Source organism: Cydia fagiglandana, chromosome 27, assembly GCF_963556715.1.
Source record: "Cydia fagiglandana chromosome 27, ilCydFagi1.1, whole genome shotgun sequence".
Taxonomy (NCBI): Eukaryota; Metazoa; Arthropoda; class Insecta; order Lepidoptera; family Tortricidae; genus Cydia; species Cydia fagiglandana.
In genome coordinates, this window is record NC_085958.1 from 3508716 (window position 1) to 3531150 (window position 22435).

General features: G+C 37.0%; 1 protein-coding gene across 4 annotated transcripts in view; it reads left to right on the forward strand.

Moving 5' to 3' along the window:
• LOC134677992 (sphingolipid delta(4)-desaturase DES1) overlaps positions 1 to 21960 on the forward strand; it is a 29645-nt gene extending 7685 nt beyond the window's left edge. Inside the window, exons 1-6 of one of the 4 annotated variants that reach the window (XM_063536433.1) lie at positions 56 to 186; positions 5538 to 5677; positions 18410 to 18623; positions 19226 to 19291; positions 19562 to 19707; positions 20371 to 21960. In XM_063536433.1, coding sequence (XP_063392503.1) covers positions 75 to 186; positions 5538 to 5677; positions 18410 to 18623; positions 19226 to 19291; positions 19562 to 19707; positions 20371 to 20511 — 819 coding nt within the window. In that variant the 5' untranslated portion in view covers positions 56 to 74 and the 3' untranslated portion in view covers positions 20512 to 21960. Of the gene's footprint in view, positions 1 to 55; positions 187 to 260; positions 392 to 5537; positions 5678 to 18409; positions 18624 to 19225; positions 19292 to 19561; positions 19708 to 20370 lie in introns of those variants that run through there. The other 3 variants (XM_063536432.1, XM_063536434.1, XM_063536431.1) reach the window with 3 other exon arrangements.
• The last annotated feature ends 475 nt before the right edge of the window (positions 21961 to 22435 follow it).

Below are 22435 nucleotides of genomic sequence, written 5' to 3' on the forward strand. Positions count from 1 at the left end.
AGGATATCTATGTAGACCCGAATCAAATGGGTGGTTACTGGTACTAGTTCAGCTTCAAATGGGTGGTGACGGGCATGGTGCTAGTACAGCTTATAACACTACCCTTCATCCAGTACCTCAGCTGGCCGACCCTCATAGTGGTAGCGTACTGCTTCGGCGGAGTTATCAATCATTCTCTCATGTTAGGTGAGTTCAACATCTAAATAGGATATCTATGTAGACCCGAATCAAATGGGTGGTTACTGGTACTAGTTCAGCTTCAAATGGGTGGTGACGGGCATGGTGCTAGTACAGCTTATAACACTACCCTTCATCCAGTACCTCAGCTGGCCGACCCTCATAGTGGTAGCGTACTGCTTCGGTGGAGTTATCAATCATTCTCTCATGTTAGGTGAGTTCAACATCTAAATAGGATATCTATGTAGAGCCGAATCAAATGGGTGGTTACTGGTACTTGTTCAGCTTATAATCAAATGGGTGGTGACCAGCATGGTGCTGTTCGTTTTTTTAGCATTAGAAATAAGGTCAATCTTGATGTGTCTTTTAATTGTAATCACATCAAACAATCTTGATGTGTCTTTTAATTGTAAAACACATTTTAAAAATGAATTACGGCAAATATGTAACAATTATGAATCTAATACGATCATTTATATTCTTCTGCTTTCATAAGTAATAGTTTTTGATTTTTAAAAAGCGTTTTTCAATTAAAAGATATGTCAAGATCGCTTACCTTCTTGCAAGTTCTTTCTAATGCTAAAAAAAACGAACTATAGTAGGTACAGCTTATAACACCCTTCGTCCAGTACCTCAGCTGGCCGACGCTCATAGTGGTAGCCTACTGCTTCGGAGCTAGGTTTTATCTCTGGAAAAACGCGCATTTTTGAGTTTTTAAACGTTTTCAGAGCAAAGCTCTGTCTCCCCGATATTAATTGATTAATTATGCGTAATACGGTGATACACCTTTGGTCAGTAAATTAATACAACTCATTACGTTTACAATTACAATGGCTATTTAATACTTAGATAGGGTTACCATATGGAAGAATAAAATGTCCTGATAAAAATCCTGACATCACCCTAAAAATCCGGACGTTTCTTGTAACAGAGATTTGGCGTAGCCTGAACGACGCCCCGGCGGCGCGCTGCGCTTTGCGGTGTATTGTGTATCGTGGATCTACGTTTCCCTTTCCCTCCGCCCGACCCCGTCGCATCGCATTCGTTACGCAGTATATCACGTAAACATTTTTTTATAAGTTCATTCCTAATAATCCGGACACTTGCCAAGTCCGGCCGCAATCCGGCAAATATCCTGACATGTTCGGACAAATCCGGACGTATGGCAACCCTATACTTAGACCGCATGCACCTTGTGCCCTAGAACTAGGCTACTATCTTTTAAAGAGTCAATTAGTGTGTGGTGTACCACAGATGTTTACATTGTGGTGATAGTATTAGTGAGGTTTATTCAGGCCTGTAGACTCTAAATAAGACTCGTATTTCTTATCATCTCTATCTTTTGAACCGTGTTTCGATAGCTATAAGGTTCTGTATTGAATACTCTCAAAAATTAAAGAAATTTGCGTATGATCACAGCGATGGTTTATTTGCAACTGAACCGGCTTACATAGGCATCGATCTATCTAACGGGGGACATGCATGTATGTCTGTGCGTATATTTGTCTAAACAAACCGAGTTAAAAAATTAGGAGATTCTATTCTATTCCTCGATTTCTGGAACACGACTGAATCTATTTGGAAAATATTTTTTGCTGAACCGGTTGAGATGAATTTGCCATGGAGATAGCTTGGGGCCCGGGCTAGAGGACATAGGTTAGTTTATCAATAATTATCATCATTGCACGCTGACGAAGCTAGTTATTATCATAGAGAAATATAGTAAGAATAGAGTGCTCACTCCATACATCAGTTTTGGTACCAAAACGACTATTATTTTCGCAGTCGACATCTAGCGTCGAGTAGCGGAATTATCAGTACCGCTACTTGATACTAGAATTCTCTAGTGTCGCGACTCACGAATATTGTATTGAACGGAAATTTACAGCTAAAATTAAAAGCATAAGACGTTGAAAATACATAGAGTTCCGGTTAATCAGGTTATAATATTAGCTGAAAATTGTTGAGCATTAGACTTTTCAGTTGTTACAACATCTATTGTCAAGTAGCAGTACTGATAATTCCGCTACTCGATGTTAGATGTCGACTACGAAAATAATAGTCGTTCTGCCGGCCTAGCCAAGGTTACAATCGCTATCGCTTTGACAACGAAAACCATTATGTCTCTCTATCACACTTCCATATTAGTGCGACAGTGGCAGTTGCGTTTCGATCGCTACGGAGCGTAAGCGATCGGCATCTTGGCTACGCGGCCAGATATGATACTAAAACTGATGTATGTAATGAGCACTCTATGTATTTTCTCTCTATGTTATACATATAAACACTTAGCTAGTGTTGAGTAATAGATAGAATAGATGTTGAATTAAATGAATCAAGAAACGAGGTTGGTCTGTAAATGAATCATCACGATCTCCATTTGAGTCGCGTCACGTATACCGGCTTGATATTTTCCTACATGTCATAAGTATTTATAGGTAATCATAATCAACAGCTTATCGAAGATTATTTGTAAGAGTTAACACGTGCGAATGCTCACGTGAACGTACGATGCACTTGGGGTAATTCCGAAAATGGGGTTATAAGGCTACGTTTCCATCAGAGATGGAAACAGAGGATGTGTTGCAAAGTAGGTATGTATGTGTATGTTAAGAAATTTAAGAACCAATAGGAAATTGTCGGCACTTTCCTAGGTACTGCTTACCATGCCTGCCTGGCTCAAAAAAAACGGTGAATATTTACAAAACAGCGTCTACGTGTAATTACTTTTCGACCATTATTATGGAAGGAGAAAAACCACAACTCGAAGTCGAAATTGCCCCGCTGCACCTTATAGTTAGTTAACCACGGGTAATGTAGGGGGATTGTAGGGTATGATTCCAGTAGGTACCCTTCTGAGCGCACTGTAGTCCGGGCGTAAGAATAAGGCTACTGTATCCCCTGCCTGTCGTAAAAGGGGATCTCTGGGTCGGAGACGGTCGCAGTTAGGGACTGCGACTGAAAAAACCGCGCAAGTGCGAGTCGGACTCGCGCACGAAGGGTTCCGTACCATAATGCAAAAAAAAGGCAAAAAAAACGGTCGCCCATCCAAATACTGACCCCGCCTGACGTTGCTTAACTTCGGTCAAAAATCACGTTTGTTGTATGGGAGCCCCACTTAAATCTTTATTTGTTCTGTTTTTAGTATTTGTTGTTATAGCGGCAACAGAAATACATTATCTGTGAAAATTTCAACTGTCTAGCTATCACGGTTCGTGAGATACAGCCTGGTGACAGACGGACGGACGGACGGACGGACAGCAGAGTCTTAGTAATAGGGTCCCGTTTTACCCATTGGGTACGGAACCCTAAAAAGAGGCGACCCACAAAAGGGCGTAACGCTAGGACGGCACTGGCGCGTTCATTGGAGATCCCAGAGCCGTCCGAAATGCGCCGAGGAGGACTACTGGGAGGTTTTTAGTCGGTGAGAGTCCGACATAACCTCCGCGCTGTCCCTGCGGTGCGGAGGTATCCATAACGGATTTTCCTCCCAATAAAAATGGTACCCAACTGAAAGAACCCTGCTACACCATATTCCTTATCTAGAATATAGGTAGGCATTTAACCACATTATCAGATACTTACTGATAAGAGATTACATTATCTTTATTGGCTTATATTGGTCATTAGCTATTATTCTACGATGGTGACCCAAGAGCTGGCGGCTACCTCGCACAACGTATCAGTATTTCGATACAGCGAGGAAATGCCGCCAGCATCGTTGGTACAATGCCTCAAGGGCCTATTTTAGATTTAAGCTAGTTATTAATTTCTTTGAGTAGGTAATGCCACTGTATATATCTTGTAAATAAATATGTATTTCAACTAATTATAGTTAAGATTGTCGTAGACTTTTAGAAATTTAGAAAATAAGGGAAATTCCGGGAGCTGGAGCCGATACTGCGGTGCGGTGCTAAATAGTTATTTGTTTCACTCGGGGCAAAGTTGTTGTTTAACCGCTCGTGCTAATATTGATACCCGACCAAGCGAAAGATTCCAAAATTGAACCAGGACTACCAGGAGCGTAGCGAGTGGTTCGAAAAATGGAATCTTGAGCGTTGCGAGGGTTTCAAAGCACTAGGGTTAAACAAAATTTACCCCCGAGTGAAACACAAAATTTTTCACCACACCAACCCGAAGCAAATATTAAGTGTAAAATATCAAACAAAATTAAACCCGAATGAAGGTAATTAAAAATGTATCATACAAAATCATCAATTCTACCAGCAAACATAAGAAAACAACTCAAAATTTGCATTTGTTTACTTTGCCTCACATGGGAATAAAATGCAACTTTGCTATCAGTTTTTGAAGTGCAAAGTAAGCCTTTCCGAGCTGATGGTGTGGTGAAAAGGAAATTTATACTCGCCGATGACTACATTGACTACTTACCTCGTTCGTCCGTAGTCCTCCAAAAAATCTAAAGCGGTTTCTTCTTATTATAAAAAATAATATAATAATTAATTAATTATAATAATTATGCGACGCGGCGGAGCGATATATATTAAACTTTGTAGGATTCTCCTTAAAATATGGAAGGAAATCAATACTTGATGCGGAAATTATTTTTTTAGGAGAATAGTCTGTTGTCAGTCTGTCAATATGTCAGCGTCATGTCTAGGTGGCCAGCAGTCACCGTAGTTTTTATTTTTAAAAAGGTTATGCTGAAAAGAAAATTTGGCTCAGTAGCGCCACCAATTATGAATAACTAATATGATTAGTATCAACACACAAGATAATACAAATTACATTAACATAAGATTAACACAATATACATTACAATTAAATTACAAACACAAGCAGTTAGTGTCAACTGTCTACAAACATGTTACACGTTTTTAGCGTACCTCTAGAACTGATAATTTTTTTTCTTTTTTTTTTTCTTTGATCTGTACATGTATTGCAACGTCTACGAAAACATAGACAGTTTAACTAAATAAATGTCTGTACAGTGTACCCATCAGTACCGTGTTTACTATAAGGGGCCCGTGCCCAAGGGGCCCCATCCTCAGGGGGCCCCGAAGGACAGACAGTAACAGTATAAATATACCCATAATAAATAAAAGATCATACCTACTAGAAAAATGTTGGCTTTCTTTACTTTCTAAAAGGGCCCCAAATTCTTATGCCCCCTTGGGCATAAGAATTTACCCCCAAATAAGAAGAATAAGAATAAGAATTTGCCCCAGCATAGACGGCCCTGCTCAAACAGTAGTAGAAAAAATACACTACAAAGTATCGTCTTTACAGTTGGAACCAGTAACGTTATCTTGGCAGAGGCTTTGACGGCATTTAACAAAATTATTTTGCGAGCGCTTAAAAAACGGCGTATTTTATAAAACTTATATTTCTTGTTACAGCAATCCACGAAATCGCACACAACCTAGCATTCGGCCACGCCCGGCCAATGGCTAATAGACTATTTGGGTTCTTCGCAAATCTACCCGTTGGGGTACCCGCCTCTATCAGCTTTAAGAAGTACCACTTGGAACATCACAGAGTAAGTCCAAACCATTTCTCCATTTGTCAACCAAAACTCACTAATAGGTATGTACATTCAAATAATTTGTGGTTTATTTTACATTGTTAGTTATTCTTAATTATTTACGACAATAAAAAGTTTTGCGAGGTATTAAGAAAGCAGGATAGCAGTATCACATTCGCGTATCGCCATCGATACCCGAAGTATCTGTCTACAACTCGTATGTAATTCTAAGCAGTGCCGGATTTAGACATTTGCCGCCCGTAGGCTATGCCGATTTTGCCGCCCCTATCCGCCTCGCTTTAGGTTTTTTAAATTTCTTTCCTATCAGAGGCGTTTAATTTTTTAGTACAACACACCATCGCCATATTAAAATGCATATAAGGTGACGTCACTAATGTCACATTTTAGATACAGATTTATATGGGCCGTTTTTGTCACGCAATGACGATGCCACCTCGTTTTATTTGCCTGATCTGGTGTTATGGTGAGTACGGCTGGGTTTTTTGCCATTGAAAAACAAGGTGAGGCATTACCTATACCTAAGCATTGGCAGTCAGGCTGGATACATTTAATACTCTTTGGCTGGATAAGATATCGTTTATTTGCGTGAATTATGGTAGCTAACAGATGTTACATAGTTTTTATAGGTCACGACATAATTCAGCCGAAAATGACGGCATGCAAATATTACAGCCTTAAACACTAATTATCAAGCTTGCAAATTATACCATTAAGCTAACTATCAATAATTGCACACATTTGGATTTGGATATAGCTAAGGAGTTCGGTCGGGTCTGGCATCGAGCCATATTGAAATTGTCTCTGTATGATCAATTTACTAGTGATGGGCAAGACTCCTACTTACTACTTTACTAATGTCAAACCATATCGAATAATAAAATACATACCAAAAGTAAAAAACAAGTAGTTACTTATTTTTAATTTGTTTAATAACTATCAGAAGACAAATTAGTACTTAAGAATGGATCTTATAAGAATGAATTGATGTATTTTATAACCGTGGCGATAGGTACCAAGGCCTGTTCACTTCCTAAGAAAGTTATGTCCCCAAATAATTGCGCATGTGTGCGCCTTAAGCTTCTATGTGTGCGTTGGCCTCCGGGGAAAAGTTGCGAGTAATAAAAATAAAAACATTTTTCTACAGCAACATTGCTCCCAACTCTGATTTAAATTATCACGAATTTTATACAATATTAATCATAAAACGGGACTTAAAACGCTTAAAACTTAATTACATGCGATTAAGTTTTATAATGAATATTTGCTTCCAACTGTCTTTATCAATGTTCATAAAATATATGGAGGGTAGGTACGTCTACCCACCATAATAAAAAATATATTTGTCAATGACTCTGTCCAACTGCTGTGGTTAAAGTTCATAACGAAAATTTTATTTATTAAATAATACATACAACGTGTACCGCTACGTACCACTTAAGACTGTAAGTCTGTACCTACATGGATTACAGCAATCCACATAGAAAATGTGCTAAATGCGTTGCAACGGCTGTTGAAGCAGCCAGATTTAAATTTACAACTTTAGTGGGTTCAGAAGGAACCGAGTCATAACGCATCTGGAAAGCGTATTAATTAACCGTGAAGAAATGTATGAATACAAGTTGGAAATCTGTGTAAAATGCCGTGTGTAAAGTGTAGTGTATCTGTGTGTAAAGTGTAATAGGTAGGCATGCCTAATGTTATTTGTATAAAAGGTACTGAAAACTTTGTGAATGCGCTTTATTAATGTCTATTTTTTTATTAAGTTGCCAGTTGCCAGTTTTCAGTGTATATTTTATATGTAAAACATTTTTTAATAAATAATATATATAATGTTATAAACATAAACATGCCTTTTATTTAAGGCCGTTCCCGTACCCAAATGAAATCTACAATCGAGCGTCCCCTCACGCCACCCGTCCCGCCCCTAGATACAATGACGATACAACAGCGCCACGCAAGAAGTAGAGACTTAAATGAACTAACAGGACACTGATTTGTAAAACGTATTACAAAATACTGAAAAAGCATGCTGCATCTCATAGATGGCGTTAAAGTTAAAATGGAAAAATAAATGAAACATAGTTTAAATTAAATATTCATTTTAATGAAGTCAACTCTTATTTCAATAATATTTAATTATAAGGGTAAATACAGTTTATATTTAAACAAATTAATGACTGCAAGTTTTCTATAATATCATTATTTATTAGGTATACTGTGCAGGTATATCATCGATATTTATTAAAAAAAACCGGGCAAGTGCGAGTCGGACTCGCGCACGAAGGGTTCCGTACCATAATGCAAAAAAAAAACAAAAAAAAGCAAAAAAAAAAACGGTCACCCATCCAAGTACTGACCCCTCCCGACGTTGCTTAACTTTGGTCAAAAATCACGTTTGTTGTATGGGAGCCCCATTTAAATCTTTATTTTATTCTGTTTTTAGTATTTGTTGTTATAGCGGCAACAGAAATACATCATCTGTGAAAATTTCAACTATCTAGCTATCACGGTTCGTGAGATACAGCCTGGTGACAGACGGACGGACGGACGGACGGACGGACAGCGAAGTCTTAGTAATAGGGTCCCGTTTTACCCTTTGGGTACGGAACCCTAAAAAGTTAGGGCATACCGATACAAGTGCGAAAAAATAGGTAATTCGCACATGTATCGTACAACGTTTTACAGTACATAATATGGCCCTTTAAATTTTCGACATTGTTACGTAATGTGCTAATTATCGCACTAATGCGGTAAAGTAGCACCATATTGTAATAGTACCTACGAGTTGCGAATTACCTATTGGCACATGTATCGTACAACGTTTTACAGTACCTACATACTAGGGTTTGCTCCCGGGAAATACCGGTACCGAAAGTACCGGGAATTGCCGGGATTTAGAACCAAGCAAAGAACCGGGATTTCAAAATTAAATTCCCGGTACTTTCGGGATTTTCGGGACTAATATTTCCGGTACAATATTTGACTGTTTTCTGTTACTTAGCATGAAATATCATGTTTTTTAAAGAAATACATTATATAAATCCATTGCTGACGCTAATACTTTTACGGCTGACCATATATTAAAGCAAAACAAAAATAGTCAATGGGTTTGACAATGCCAACAAAATAAAATAGCTTATTATGAAACTATACGAGTGTTTTTTTTTAAGATACGATAAATAATTTTATACGAATAATTAGTTAGTTGTATACTAAATACGAGCAAAAACTAGAGATAATTGTGTAATAATAGTCACGTAATTGCTAATTGTCGCACTAGTGCTGTAAAATAGCACCATATGACTGTAAATGAAATTTATTCATTTTACAGGGTTCCATAGGTTCGTGGAATCACTCAAGAGTCAAGACCTTTTTTCTCAGGAAATTGTAGAGGCCTCAAATTGAAATTATATCAAATAGGTACTCGGATCTACTCTATTGTCAAATATATTAGCTTTTTTTCTCGTATATCGCAAAAATCCGAATTAATATCAAAATACCGGTATTAATATTGAAATCCCGGGATTGACATGCAATATCGGAAATCAATCCCGGGATTGAGAATGATCCGATATTGCATGCCCTAACGAAGTTTCAACCTAACAACGAATAATAAATCCTTCTCAATACCGAAAATGGAATCTTGAGCTTTGCGAGGGTTTCAAGGCACGAGGGTTAAACAAACAACTTCACAACAATTTCGTAAACGTAGCTCAAATAGTTATTCATAAATTAACGTTTTAAAACCGGCATTTTTGTGACTGACTGACTAATAGATCAAAAACCTAACCCACTTCCAGCTGACCTAGAAATTTTAAATTTGGCACCAAGGTGGACTATTAGGAGTTTATAGAGGGAACAATCTAAAAACTGAAAATTATTGATAATTTGATGAAGAAAAACATATATACTTATCGATAATAGGCTAGATGACTAATTTTCATTTATGGTATCAATCGATCAGGTTTGTCTTTAGGATCAAAAGTCTATATGGGATCCATTGCATTAAAGGAATATAAAAATCAGAAATGATAGTCAAAGTCCGACAGTCGTACTTCACTCGCGAAACGACCCGAACAAAACGATATGTGACCGTGACGTCAAGGTCACAAAGAGTCCATCTTGAAGTATGAACAAAACAAGAAAATTGCAGGTGAAATATTGCGTTTATGTATATAGTTTCCATACAATCTTTTATTGGATAAAATCTGAGGAATCGAATCGAATGGTAACTAGAGTCTGGCCATCAAAACGTGATACTGAGATTTTTTTTTTAATTTCAAATATGTAGATATGGCAAACCTTTATGAACTAGGAATACGCAATCTTGATAATTGTCAACAGGTGTCAACTGTCACTGTCACTGTCACTGTCAATGGTAGTTTGCAAAAAGAAACAACACAGTTTTCCCCATCGTTTATTTAAAAAGTTACTAGATAATCAATCTCAAGGCAATTTTATGTTTATAACATTGTATTATTTTATTTATTAAAAAAATGTTTTACTCGTACATATAGAAATATACACTGAAAATTAAACTCTGACAGCTTAATAAAAAAATAGAAATTAATAAAGCGCATTCACAAAGTTTTCAGTATAATACAAATAAAGATTTAATAAATAAAATTTTCGTTATGAACTTTAACCACAGCAGTTGGACAGAGTCATTAACAAATATATTTTTTTATTATGGTGGGTAGACTTACCTACCCTCCATATATTTTATGAACATTGATAAAGACAGTTGGAAGCAAATATTCATTATAAAACTATTTGGGGACATAACTTTCTTAGGAAGTGAACAGGCCTTGCTCTGAACTGAACTAATCTAGAACTATTCTACCTATAACTAACTATCATAGTCAAAATCAGATTCCAAAAACTCAACTGGCTCCTCAGACTCACTGCTTGAGTCCCTGTCACTGGTTACATTTATAATGAATGGTTCTAATGTTGTGAAGATTCCATCTCGTTCTATATATTTTTGTTCCACGTGCAGTACATGATCAGTGCATTTTTTCCAGTCCTCTGGAGTTACCGTCCCAAATTCCGTCGAAATCGCTTTTTCTACTTCTTTTACACTGAGACCCATATTTTTGCTACCAACTTTCCTTTTAGCTAAACTCCATATTTGTTCAATGGCGTTAAGGTCACAATGGTATGGGGGCAACCGTAGAACTTCATGTCCATTTTCTTTTAAAATTTCGTCAACCTCATATTTTGGGTCGGGCTTGTATTTGTCCACCAGACACATCAGCTCTTCCTTCGACATGTAAGTTTCATAATCAATTCCATTGGTAGTGAGCCAATCTTGAATTTCTGCCTTTCTCTGATGCATTGTGGGTGGTTTATTTACCTGAGTTGAATGATAACTTGCGTTATCCATTATTATTACACTTGGTTCCCTTAAATTAGGGATTAATTTCTCTTGCAGCCATTTTAAAAAGTTCTGTCGGTTCATGTCATGATGATAATCAGCTGACATAGATTTTGTGCTAAAAACCAAGAGGGCATTAGGCACAAATCCTTTTTCGGACCCGGCATGTACAATAATGAAACGTTTTCCTGGGGAAATTTTTTCAATCACGCCGCTAGTAGATGGACCTTGCCATGATTTTTTTGGCCTATAATTTTGATGAATATATGTTTCATCCAAATAAATTAACGGCTTTTCTTGCTGGCGGTATTTACTAATGGCTCTCAAAAATCTGTGCCTCCATGCTGCTATGTCATATCTCTCCATGATTATACTACGTTCGTTTATATTTTTTTTGAACTCAAAGCCATTGGATAATAAAATTTTGCGCAACGTTTCACGACATCCGGTAAATCCTATGCTCTCTCTTAAATCTGTTAACAAGGTACGTAAAGTAGGCACCTGTTTCTTCACTGTGTAGTATTCATTGATCTTCTGCCTGATCGCGTTAATGTCAAAACTATCCAAATTGGCAACTGTTGGTTTATGTGGACGCTTTTTCCCGGGAGTATTCCAAACACCTGCATTTGACTGTCCTTCTTTTTTTATTCTTTTGATAGTAGCTGTACCAACATCTGAAAATGAGAAGAAAATACAATATATTGTTTTTAATAATGGTATAGCTTATGGTTATTGGAAGCATCAATCACTATGTAACCTATTACCTATCTATTATTATATTATAAGTGATCTAAATCATCCCTATGTGGCAAAGTTCCTAACCCCTGACCTGACCCCGGGAACAATAGCGGGTGGTTTGGTTAATAAATTGTTTTGGTCAACTGATCAGAATCCAATGTGAGGGTCATCTAGTGTCTATCCATTTATACATTTCTATAATAACTGTTTTAGCAATATTATTTAAGATCTTTTCCCTCATCCTGGCACTATCCTAGTTGCATCTTAGTAGCCCTACATCCGGTAAAGATATTACTTTTACCTAAATGTCAGTTCCTTGCTTATGCTTATATATACCTATATAATATAAATTTGGATTTGAACACACTTAAGTATATTAATTTATTGTCAGAATATCATACCTGTCATTGCAGAAATTTCTTGCACAAATTGAATTTCCGTTTTGAGCCGACTATTTTCCTCTAGTTGTTGTAAACTCTTCACAGCATTATTAATATCATTCAACTCATTTAAGCTGCTTTCATCGGCTTTATCTCTTATCCTCTCTGAAATAAAAAATATATGCAATAAATATCTTTCAGATTACAATCGGAACATAACCTCTAAATGTAGGAGAAACCACTATTTCAAGCTGAAACCAACAACAAAAACATAACTAAACGAATAATATCTTTAGTCCAATGAAATATGTCTTGAAATAACTATTGAGTATGGAGTACAAACTATTCATCAAATATCAAAATCATTACAGTGCACTAACCTGTGGCAGCCATTATTTCATGGAAATATCGTTCTTTCTCGCGAAAGGCAGAGGCTCGCTCTTCTTGTTTTGCTTTAAATTTACACATCATTGTATAAATTAACCTCCTAGCTGAACTTTTTATGGGTTTCGACATAATAACGCAAGATAACCGTTTGTTATTCCGAAAATTGACACGACTTGACAAACAACGTACTAGGGTTTGACAAGTGTTGACTGTTGCCATATAAAGAATTCTGTTCCAAGGTCAATATCACGTTTCGATGGCCAGACTCTAACTGCGACAATTCTTCGACCGACGGTTTTGTCAGGAAGCTCTTCTTCCACATTGAACAATATTTGTAACTGAAAATAAAATATATTGTATGTGTTAGCATTTACAATTTGTCACATCATGTACAGTCGACGTCAAAGATATGTACCTATTGCACCTTACTCCTTTCTAATAAGGTGAAAAATGTATACATATATTTAACGTCGACTGTTCATATAAAGCACCGGTGGTGGTAAAGAACGAACAAGAGAAATAGAAATAAGACCCTGTATAATAGACTACGAATCGTGTGATAAATCAATTTACGATGGAATTCTGGCACACGAAGTTGAAACAATGTTATTCTAGCTAGGTAGTTAGTACAAAAGGTAAAATTGTTCTCTGCATACAATCAATAAGCATAATAAGCATGAATCACCTACCTCATGGGTATCTTCTTCCTCTAATAGACTAGTAACCCGATAAGTGTCATCCACCTGTGCAATGCGTGGGTTCAAAATGTTTGAGCCGGTCGCCTCACTGTCAAAACCAAAATTAAATAAATGTATGATGTTTTACAGCACATATGGACTTTACCGCACTAGTGCGATAATGCACACACACATTACGTAACTATGTCAAATATTTAAAGGGCTATATGTACTGTAAAACGTTGTACGATACATGTGATAATAGTTAATACGCAACTTATGTCAAATTAAAACACTCCCTTCGGTCGTGTTTTAATTTATCGCCACTCGTGAATTTCCTATTTTTCGCACTATTTTTTATCATCAAGTGATGATGAACAATAACAGCCACATTTTGCCTCTCATTAAGCATCCGGACAAATCTGTCGGTCGAAGAATTGTAGCAGCCAGTCATTTCTTTACAACATCACTCAATTTAAGGAGTCATCCATTAATTACATCACACGTGTAGAGGGAGAGGGTCAAGAAAATGTGACATATTGTGACATGGGGGAGGGGGGAGGCACAAACTTTGTGACGTCACTTTAACTTCATCAGTAACCGAAAAATTATTTAAATTATTTTATTCGCTGTACATTTAAATAACAAGTTTTTAAAACGATAATCGTTTTTATTCGTTTAATTTTCTTTCCTAAGCAGTTTTGGGTTATAAAATTACTAATATTTATATCGTCAAAAATATTTTGATAAAATATTAATAATAATAAGTACCTAAGTACTTACTTAATTCGATTTGGCGATTTCGTAGAAAAAATGTGACGTCACACTAGGGGGGAGGGGTTTGCCAAATGTGACCAAGTGTGACAAGGAGGGGGGGAGGGGTCAAAAAACCTAGAAATTCGTGTGACGTAATTAATGGATGACCCCTAATTAGTCCATTACTATTTCATAAATTGATCAAGGACCCGCGAAACGCAGACAGACAGACATGACGAATCCTTAAGGGTTCCGTTTTTTTGCCATTTGGCTACAGAACCCTAAAAATGCTCTATCACAGGTAAATGAGAAATTGAAAATGGAAATAATTGCCCAAGATTATTAGTTTTATTAAAATAAAAAATCGGTCAACACGCTCAAGAAAAGGAAATCATTTACTATTGTGTAGGGTAGGTATAATATAAAATAAGTATCAGTTCATTAAAAAATACGTAAAATAATAACGAAAGTACGGACAATCGGTAAATCCCGGGATTTTAATTTCCGGGACTTACTTAGGCAACCCTATTACATTCTATCAGTGTACATTTTTAGGGTTCCGTACCCAAAGGGTAAAAACGGGACCCTATTACTAAGACTTCGCTGTCCGTCCGTCCGTCTGTCCGTCTGTCATCAGGCTGTATCTCATGAACCGTGGTAGCTAGACAGTTTAAATTTTCACAGATGATTGAATTTCTATCGCCGCTATAACAACAAATACTAAAAACAGAATAAAATAAATAGTTATATATTTTTGCCGTTTTTTGCATAATGGTACGGAACCCTGCGTGTGCGAGTCCAACTTGCACTTGGCCGGTTTTTTTTAAATTAAGTACCTCTTGTAGAATATCAAATAACTGATGAGGGCAATGTATCTCGTACGATATTATTGATTGGCGACATTTTATTTAGTTTTCGGCGAACATTTGCTAAGTAGGTAGTACTAATAGCCATCTAGGAAAATAAGTACAAAATATGTCCAAATGATTGAGAATATCAATTCAAAGCATAAAAAGATATAAGCATCTGCTCTGATAGGAAAACAGTAGGTATCTAAATCTAACTAAGGTCTTTTCGTACGCCGCCGCTGTGAGTAGGTAGGTATTTATCGCAACGCACGAAGTTACGCGCGACATAGGTACCTACATATGCGACGTTATCTATGAAAAGGGACCTTATTGTCGATGGCGCTTCCGCCATTATCAACGATGTTCTGATATAAATACCACGCCGCGCGACATGTGCGTCGTAAGCGCCATAGACAATAAGGTCCCTTTTCATAGATAATGCCACAATTAGAATTAGAACTTACTCGTTACTTTGAATGTCAGTGGTTGATGAAATCGGAGATTCCATTTCCATATTTTGCAGTCTGTAAATAAAGATAAATTGTAGTAGTGTATTGTGTTACGTAGGTAGGGCTAAAAAGCACAAGTCAAATAATTATACTCACTCGATGTAGTCTAAAGATGTAGTATCATGTTCGGCTGTGAAATTATCCAATTTTCTTCTTTTCCTAGAAAGACAAAAAAGTAAAAAGTTTAGACGCATGACAAATCACGAGCTGATAGTGGATGGATTGCTAAAAGAACGCTTTATGCGTCTAATTGTGTGCGTTACATGTATCACTGTGTGCTCGTATTTATAGGAAGGCCCACTACACCGCAACCGCGTAACTACGACTCGCACACATAGACGGCAATGTTTTCTGTTTTTGCCGTGGCGCTAGTGCCGCGTGGTGTAAACGTCGCGAATCGCAATATCCTTTTAAGCTATTTAGATGATGAATTGATGACAATGTTTAACCGGTAGATGGAGCGATTATTAAATTTTAGAATGTTTTAAGTTATATGGATTACTAATTAGTACGATCGAGTATATATTAAATTAAGTAATAATTACTTATTTCACTGTGTAATAAATATACATTTTTACTTACGTTAGTTCCATTGTTTGTTGGAATCTTCCGAGTTGTCTTTTTCGAGATGTCTTCTTTATATTCAATTGCTTGTTACCCATTATAACTTAAAGGTTTTGGTGCACACGGTATATCACTAGAACACACAACACAGCACAGTTTTTATAAGTAAATCTTATATTTGTTTTGGGGACACGTAGTACAGGTCCGTCTGGCACGAGCGCTCAGCCATCACTGTCTCATTTCGAAAGACGGACGGAGATAGAGCATGCAGGCCGAAGTCAATATTTTGTTACGATAGAATTAGTTGATGTTTGTTTATTTTAAAAATATTGCCTCTAATTATCGTTTTTCTAAAGCTGTCAAATTATTGTTATAGTTATGATTGATTTTTCTCCTTTTTTTGTTTCATAGTGTCACATAGTAAAGAAACAAGTAAAGTTGGAGTATAAATTCGAATTGGAGGTTACTTTGGGAATAAATTGTATCGAGCGAAGTGTTATGAATCGTGTATCGAAAGCTGTGTTATTAAAGATAATATAATCAAGAATTATATATATTTTTCCCACGTCTACAAATATCAACGTTTCTTAGAAAAATAGGATAATAATTGGGGTATTTTTACATTTCTGGCTCAGGGAACGGCCTTAAATCAATTGGTAATACCACAAACAAGGGGTAATATTTGCATCTTGCATATATTTCGTGATATGAAGATAACAAATATGTTTATCAACAGAATTACTACCTACCAATACCCGCCAGGCTAAACCGGTTGTCAACTTTAGTTCCATTGGTACACAAAGACGGCGCCACTAGTATAAACGTATAAACGGTTGGGGACATTTTTTTGTATGGAGTTACCGTTCTTCTCCTAGTGAGTATTATATTCTTTGATAGGTACAGAGCGTGGGTTGGGTAGTGTGTAGCGGGTTTATTCGCAATACTACCCATCATAGACAATTGTAGAATTTAAAAGAAACAAAACCGCCATTCCATCAGGTCCTAATAACCTAACGTATGAAACCAAACCATTTTAAACTTTTAATTAAATATCCAAGATACAGTTACATATTTATGTATTTTACGGAACGGACCGTTTCAATAGTGTATTTGATGAGGTGGTGTGAGAATTCAAAGAGAAACAGTGATAAAACAAAATTAGGTTGTTTGTTTACATAGTTAGCAAGTTCTATTGGAATAGACTTTACCGCTGGCGTTTTACTAGGTTCTGTGCTATTAATGCTGCATATCAATGATAATCATTGCTATGCAGATTGCAGATGACAGTAGTAGGGTTGCGTATTACATTACATAGGCCGCAATATCCCTCATTCTGTGGTGCTGGAAAGTCATGAGAAGCTTGTATCTGATATCGAGAGCTCTCTATCCATCCTGAGTTTCGGCATGGGATCGGAACAATTTAGTGAGATTCAATACCACGAATACACAAGAATCGACGATGATCCCAAACTCACAATGTAGTCAGATGGTGGTCAGATAGGTCACAAAAAATGTAGTTAGTTAAATGAAAGCGCGAAATTTTTTCGAGAATATAGTAGATAGGTAAATTTTTAGGGTTCCGTACTTCAAAAGGAAAAAAACGGAACCCAGCATTATACTACCAGGACACAAGAATCGACGACCATCCCAAACTTACAATGTGGTCAGATGGGTCACAAATAATATTTAGGTACTTAAATGAAAACGCGAGCGTAGCGAGCGCGAAATTTTTTCGAGAAAATAGTAGTAGTATACCTACATTTTTAGGGTTCCGTACTTCAAAAGGAAAAAACGGAACCCATATAGGATCACTGGCCGTCTGTCTGTCTCAATATAAAGGGTCTTGACATGATAGAGGGCGGCAAAATCGACAAATAATGCTGGTCATTTAAATTTTACAAATAAATTCTGGTCGACCCTATCTGAACGGCACGTACAATATTTTTTTGACCCAAATTTGCCGCCCCCTAAAATCTGCCGCCCTAGGCTTCAGCCTACTCAGCCTAGTGGTAAATCCGGCACTGATTCTAAGAGCTCACAGACTGTACCCAATTTTCCCAAGCTGTCATTACATACAAGACCAGACTGATTGGATATATACTAAGATAGATTTGGCCAATGGAACTGTTGTTTTAGTAACTGACAAGGAAGGGTACCCAACTGACCGGCTCCGATTTGATTTATTTTTATATATGTTATAGAGTAGTCTTAAATAACAGACACGTATTTTTTTTAGCTGCCCATACTCAACTTACTGGGAGAAATTGGCTTCCAAAATACTGAAACGTGACAAAACGCTCTAAATTCTGCAGAGAGATTTGTTCAAGCAAATTGGAAAAAAGGAGAACATGAAAAAATAATGGACACGTGTTTTGCTATTTCGGCTCAAATTCATATTTTACAAAAAACAGCCGGACAATTGGGTACCTACCCTTCCTTGTGAGAAGGTGATAGTAGCTCGTTAATACATTCTTTTCTATTCATTTCCAGTACCAAGGCATAGAAACCATTGACACAGACCTTCCAACCCTCGTAGAAGCGAAACTCTTCAACACTACCTTCGGCAAGTTCATCTGGCTGATTCTCCAACCCCTCTTCTACATGGTGCGGCCGCTGGTGGTCCGCCCGAAGCCTCCAGAGCCTCTGGAACTGGTCAATGTTATCATACAGCTGTTCTTTGACGCCTGCGTGGTGCAACTTTTCGGTGAGTTTACACACACATACAGAATACACACAGGACAGGACAGAATAGTTAGAAAGAGTTATATTTATATGCATTGACAGCCGTATCGTTGTTTAGCCGGCGCGCGCGGTCAATGACCTTACAAGTGTTAAAACTGTTTGATGAGTGCAAAATTAGTTGTTTCCTACCTCATCATGGCGACTCTCCTCCTGCTAATTTTTAGCCGACTACGGCAAAGGAAAAGGAGGGTTATATAGGTACCTAATCATAGACAGATTTACATATTGGAAAGAGGCAGATGTTGGGGTGTTGGGGGTCTGACGCCATAGCTTTTATAAGGGAGGTGGGAGGTAGAATCAGGGAGAGGACCTCTGACGCTCGCGCGGGTTCGTACCTGGTGCAAAGGTTGGCCATCGCTATCCAACGTGGTAACGCGGCAAGTATAATGGGCACCTTTGCACCCGGTACAGCCCGCGGAGGCCTTTTAGATTAAAATATTTTAATATTTAGATATATTTAAGTTACTTTTGTATGATTATTTATGTACCCTGTATATTCTTAATAAAATTGGTTTTCCCGATGCCAGTCTATATTATGCATGATAAATCTTTTTTCTATTGCAGGATGGAAAGCGTTGTGGTACCTCATCATTGGATCCCTCTTGGCGATGGGTGTCCATCCAGTAGCAGGTAAGTTATTCATTCACAGCTACATTTAATATGTAATTAAATATAGGGAGTGGTTTTCCAATATTTTTCAAACCTACTGGATTAAAGCCGTGCAGGCATACGTGGGCCATACTGGAAGCTTCTGGATTCTCATAAATGAGAAGGCTTATTTTTTCTAAGTGGCCAGTCCAGGAATTTTCAGTGTGCCCTAAGTATTATTTGAACACTTTACCTGCATATATATTTATGGCTTTGACCGTGTACATTAATAAAATACAAATGTTCTTCCAGGGCACTTCGTGTCAGAGCACTACATGTTCAAGAAAGGTTTTGAGACGTACTCGTACTACGGTGCGCTGAATTTCATCACTTTCAACGTTGGGTACCACATGGAACACCACGACTTCCCTGCGGTACCAGGCAGTAGGCTACCAGAGGTCAGTACCTAATGTAATGTAGCTACGTACGGAGCGTTGAATTTCATCACGTTCAACGTTGGGTACCACATGGAACACCATGACTTCCCTGCGGTACCAGGCAGTAGGCTATCAGAGGTTAGTACCTGATATAGCTACACAGTTAGTAAATTAAAATGCCCAATGATTAACACGAAACCCCAGTCATTGGCACCTAATTCTGACATTGGCACTGTGCTGACAGTAAGGTAATATGCCCTATTATAGACATATTTGTACCACGGTGCGCAGAATTTCAAATGTTGGGTACCACATGGAACACCAATGACTTCCAGTACCAGGCAGTAGGCTACCATAGGTCAGTATCTACAGTTCCGCTATTTTACCACAAGTTTCTTTCCAAGAGAAAATGCATGAGTTGCTATAATAAATACTGTAACACATTTCATGTCAAAAATGCCTCTTTCGGCCAATTAAATCCTATAGAATCATGTTTTCAAAGCGTCACCCAAGAGACAAAATGGCAACAAGTGCACAAAAGAACCCTTTAGTCCGTAGCGGCAACATATTTGCCATCATACTTAAAACAAAAACGCATCTCTACTATAAATATTACGGTACGAAATCGAATGACTGGAAAGGAATGCCAAATTGTTAAAGGGTTAACTCCAAATATAATTTCAGGTAAAACGCATTGCCGGTGAGTTTTACGATGATTTACCACAACACCACAGCTGGGTGTCCGTGCTATACGACTTCGTTATGGACCCCGACATCGGACCCTACGCGAGGATCAAACGCAAGGAGCGCGGTTTGGAGAGCTAAGCTCTTTTCAATAGAGCACAGCTCTTTTCAATAGAGCACAGCTCTTTTATACAGAGCACAGCTCTTTTATACAGAGTTCAGCTCTTGACTTACCAGCAAGATTTTCGGCAAAGAAAATTTATTGTATCACATGTGTGAGGGATTAACTTTTTGTGTTGTTATTCTGTCCCGTCACCCAGGGGACAATTACTATTGCACAGTTTAGGAAAATGTGATATGTCGGTTGTGGACTACCTGGTCCACTATCCTTTCGTCTGACACACTCCCCTAGGGAATGTCTAGACTTGACACATCTTGTACAATCAATGATTTTTTGCTTTCAAGCAAAAAATCATTCATCACCTGAGTTTGCCCGATTTCTTGGACTGACAAAAAGAGTTAACCAAAAAATGTAATTTTATCAATTTTGCAACGACAAAACTGATATTTTTTGTATATTACTTTGGGGTCATCCATTAATTACGTCACACGAATTTCTAGGTTTTTTGTGCCCTCCCCCCTCCTTGTTACACTTGGTCACATTTGGCAAACCTAGTGTGACGTCACATTTTTTTCTACGAAATCGCCAAATCGAATTAAGTAAGTACCTAAGTATTATTAATGTTTTATCAAAATATTTTTGACGATATAAATATTAGTAATTTTATAACCCAAAACTGCTTAGGAAAGAAAAGTAAACGAATAAAAACGATTAGCGTTTTAAAAACTTGTTATTTAAATGTACAGCGCATAAAATAATTTAAAAAAAATTTCGGTTACTGATGAAGTTAAAGTGACGTCACAAAGGTTGTGTCTCCCCCCTCCCCCATGTTACAATATGTCCCATTTTCTTGACCCCCTCCCTCCCCCTTAACGTGTGATGTAATTAATGGATGACCCCTTTATGAGGTTAAAGTATATCAACATATTACAAAAATATGCCTAAAGGCTTACTTTTCTTTAGATTTGTGTAAATATTAAATAGTATCAGTACTATAAAGTGATACTATAAAAATATGTGATTTGGGTACCTACATATTAATCGTATTATTTTGTAAAACCCTCTGAATTTTTTTGATCTAAGAATTTAAACCAGTGGTTATACCAATGTTTTTTTTTGCATTTTATATATGTATTTAATATAGGGTACATCGCCAATTATTAGCCAGTTTTCAATTACTGGCCACCTATACTAAAATGAATTCTGTGTATAGGTGAATAGAACTCATTTTTGTAAGAGGCGGCCAGTTATTGAACGAGTGGGTTGTGGATAAATTTCAGTTACTGGCCATTTTCCTTATACTGAAAATGAGTTTTATTTATCTGTAAATAGAATTCATTTTTGGAATAGGTGGCCAGTAATTGAAAACTGGCTAATAATTGGATTTTCGTACCTTATATACTAAAATGAACTTTGTTCACCTATAAATAGAAATCAAATTAAGTGGCCAGTAATTGGGGGGTGGCTAGTAATTGGCGATGTACCCTACTAATTACATTTCTAAGAAGCAGTTTTGGTTAAGGAATTGAAGTAAGATTGTATTTATAAGATTTTTTTTCGTAGTATTTTAATAGTGAAGATTTTTTTTCTTTTTAAAATTATTTAGGTAAATATTTCGGATTAGACAATTAGTCTATTGTGTTTTGAGACTTCTTTTTATCTCTTCATCATAAACTAGCTTTTTTTCACGTTTGACGTGTGATATTGATATATGTAAATGTTAATAGAATCAATATAAATGCACAGTCCATAAAATAGAATATATAGAATCAATCTCAGTGAAGTACTATCTGTAAACTTTTATAGGTATAGCAAATGTATTTTTCTATGTTTTTCTACATATATACCTATAATCAGATATAACGATGGTGTTATTTTGTCACAATTTTTTTTTTATCAGTATTTATTTTTAAACGTATTTATGATTTATATAAAATGTCCGTA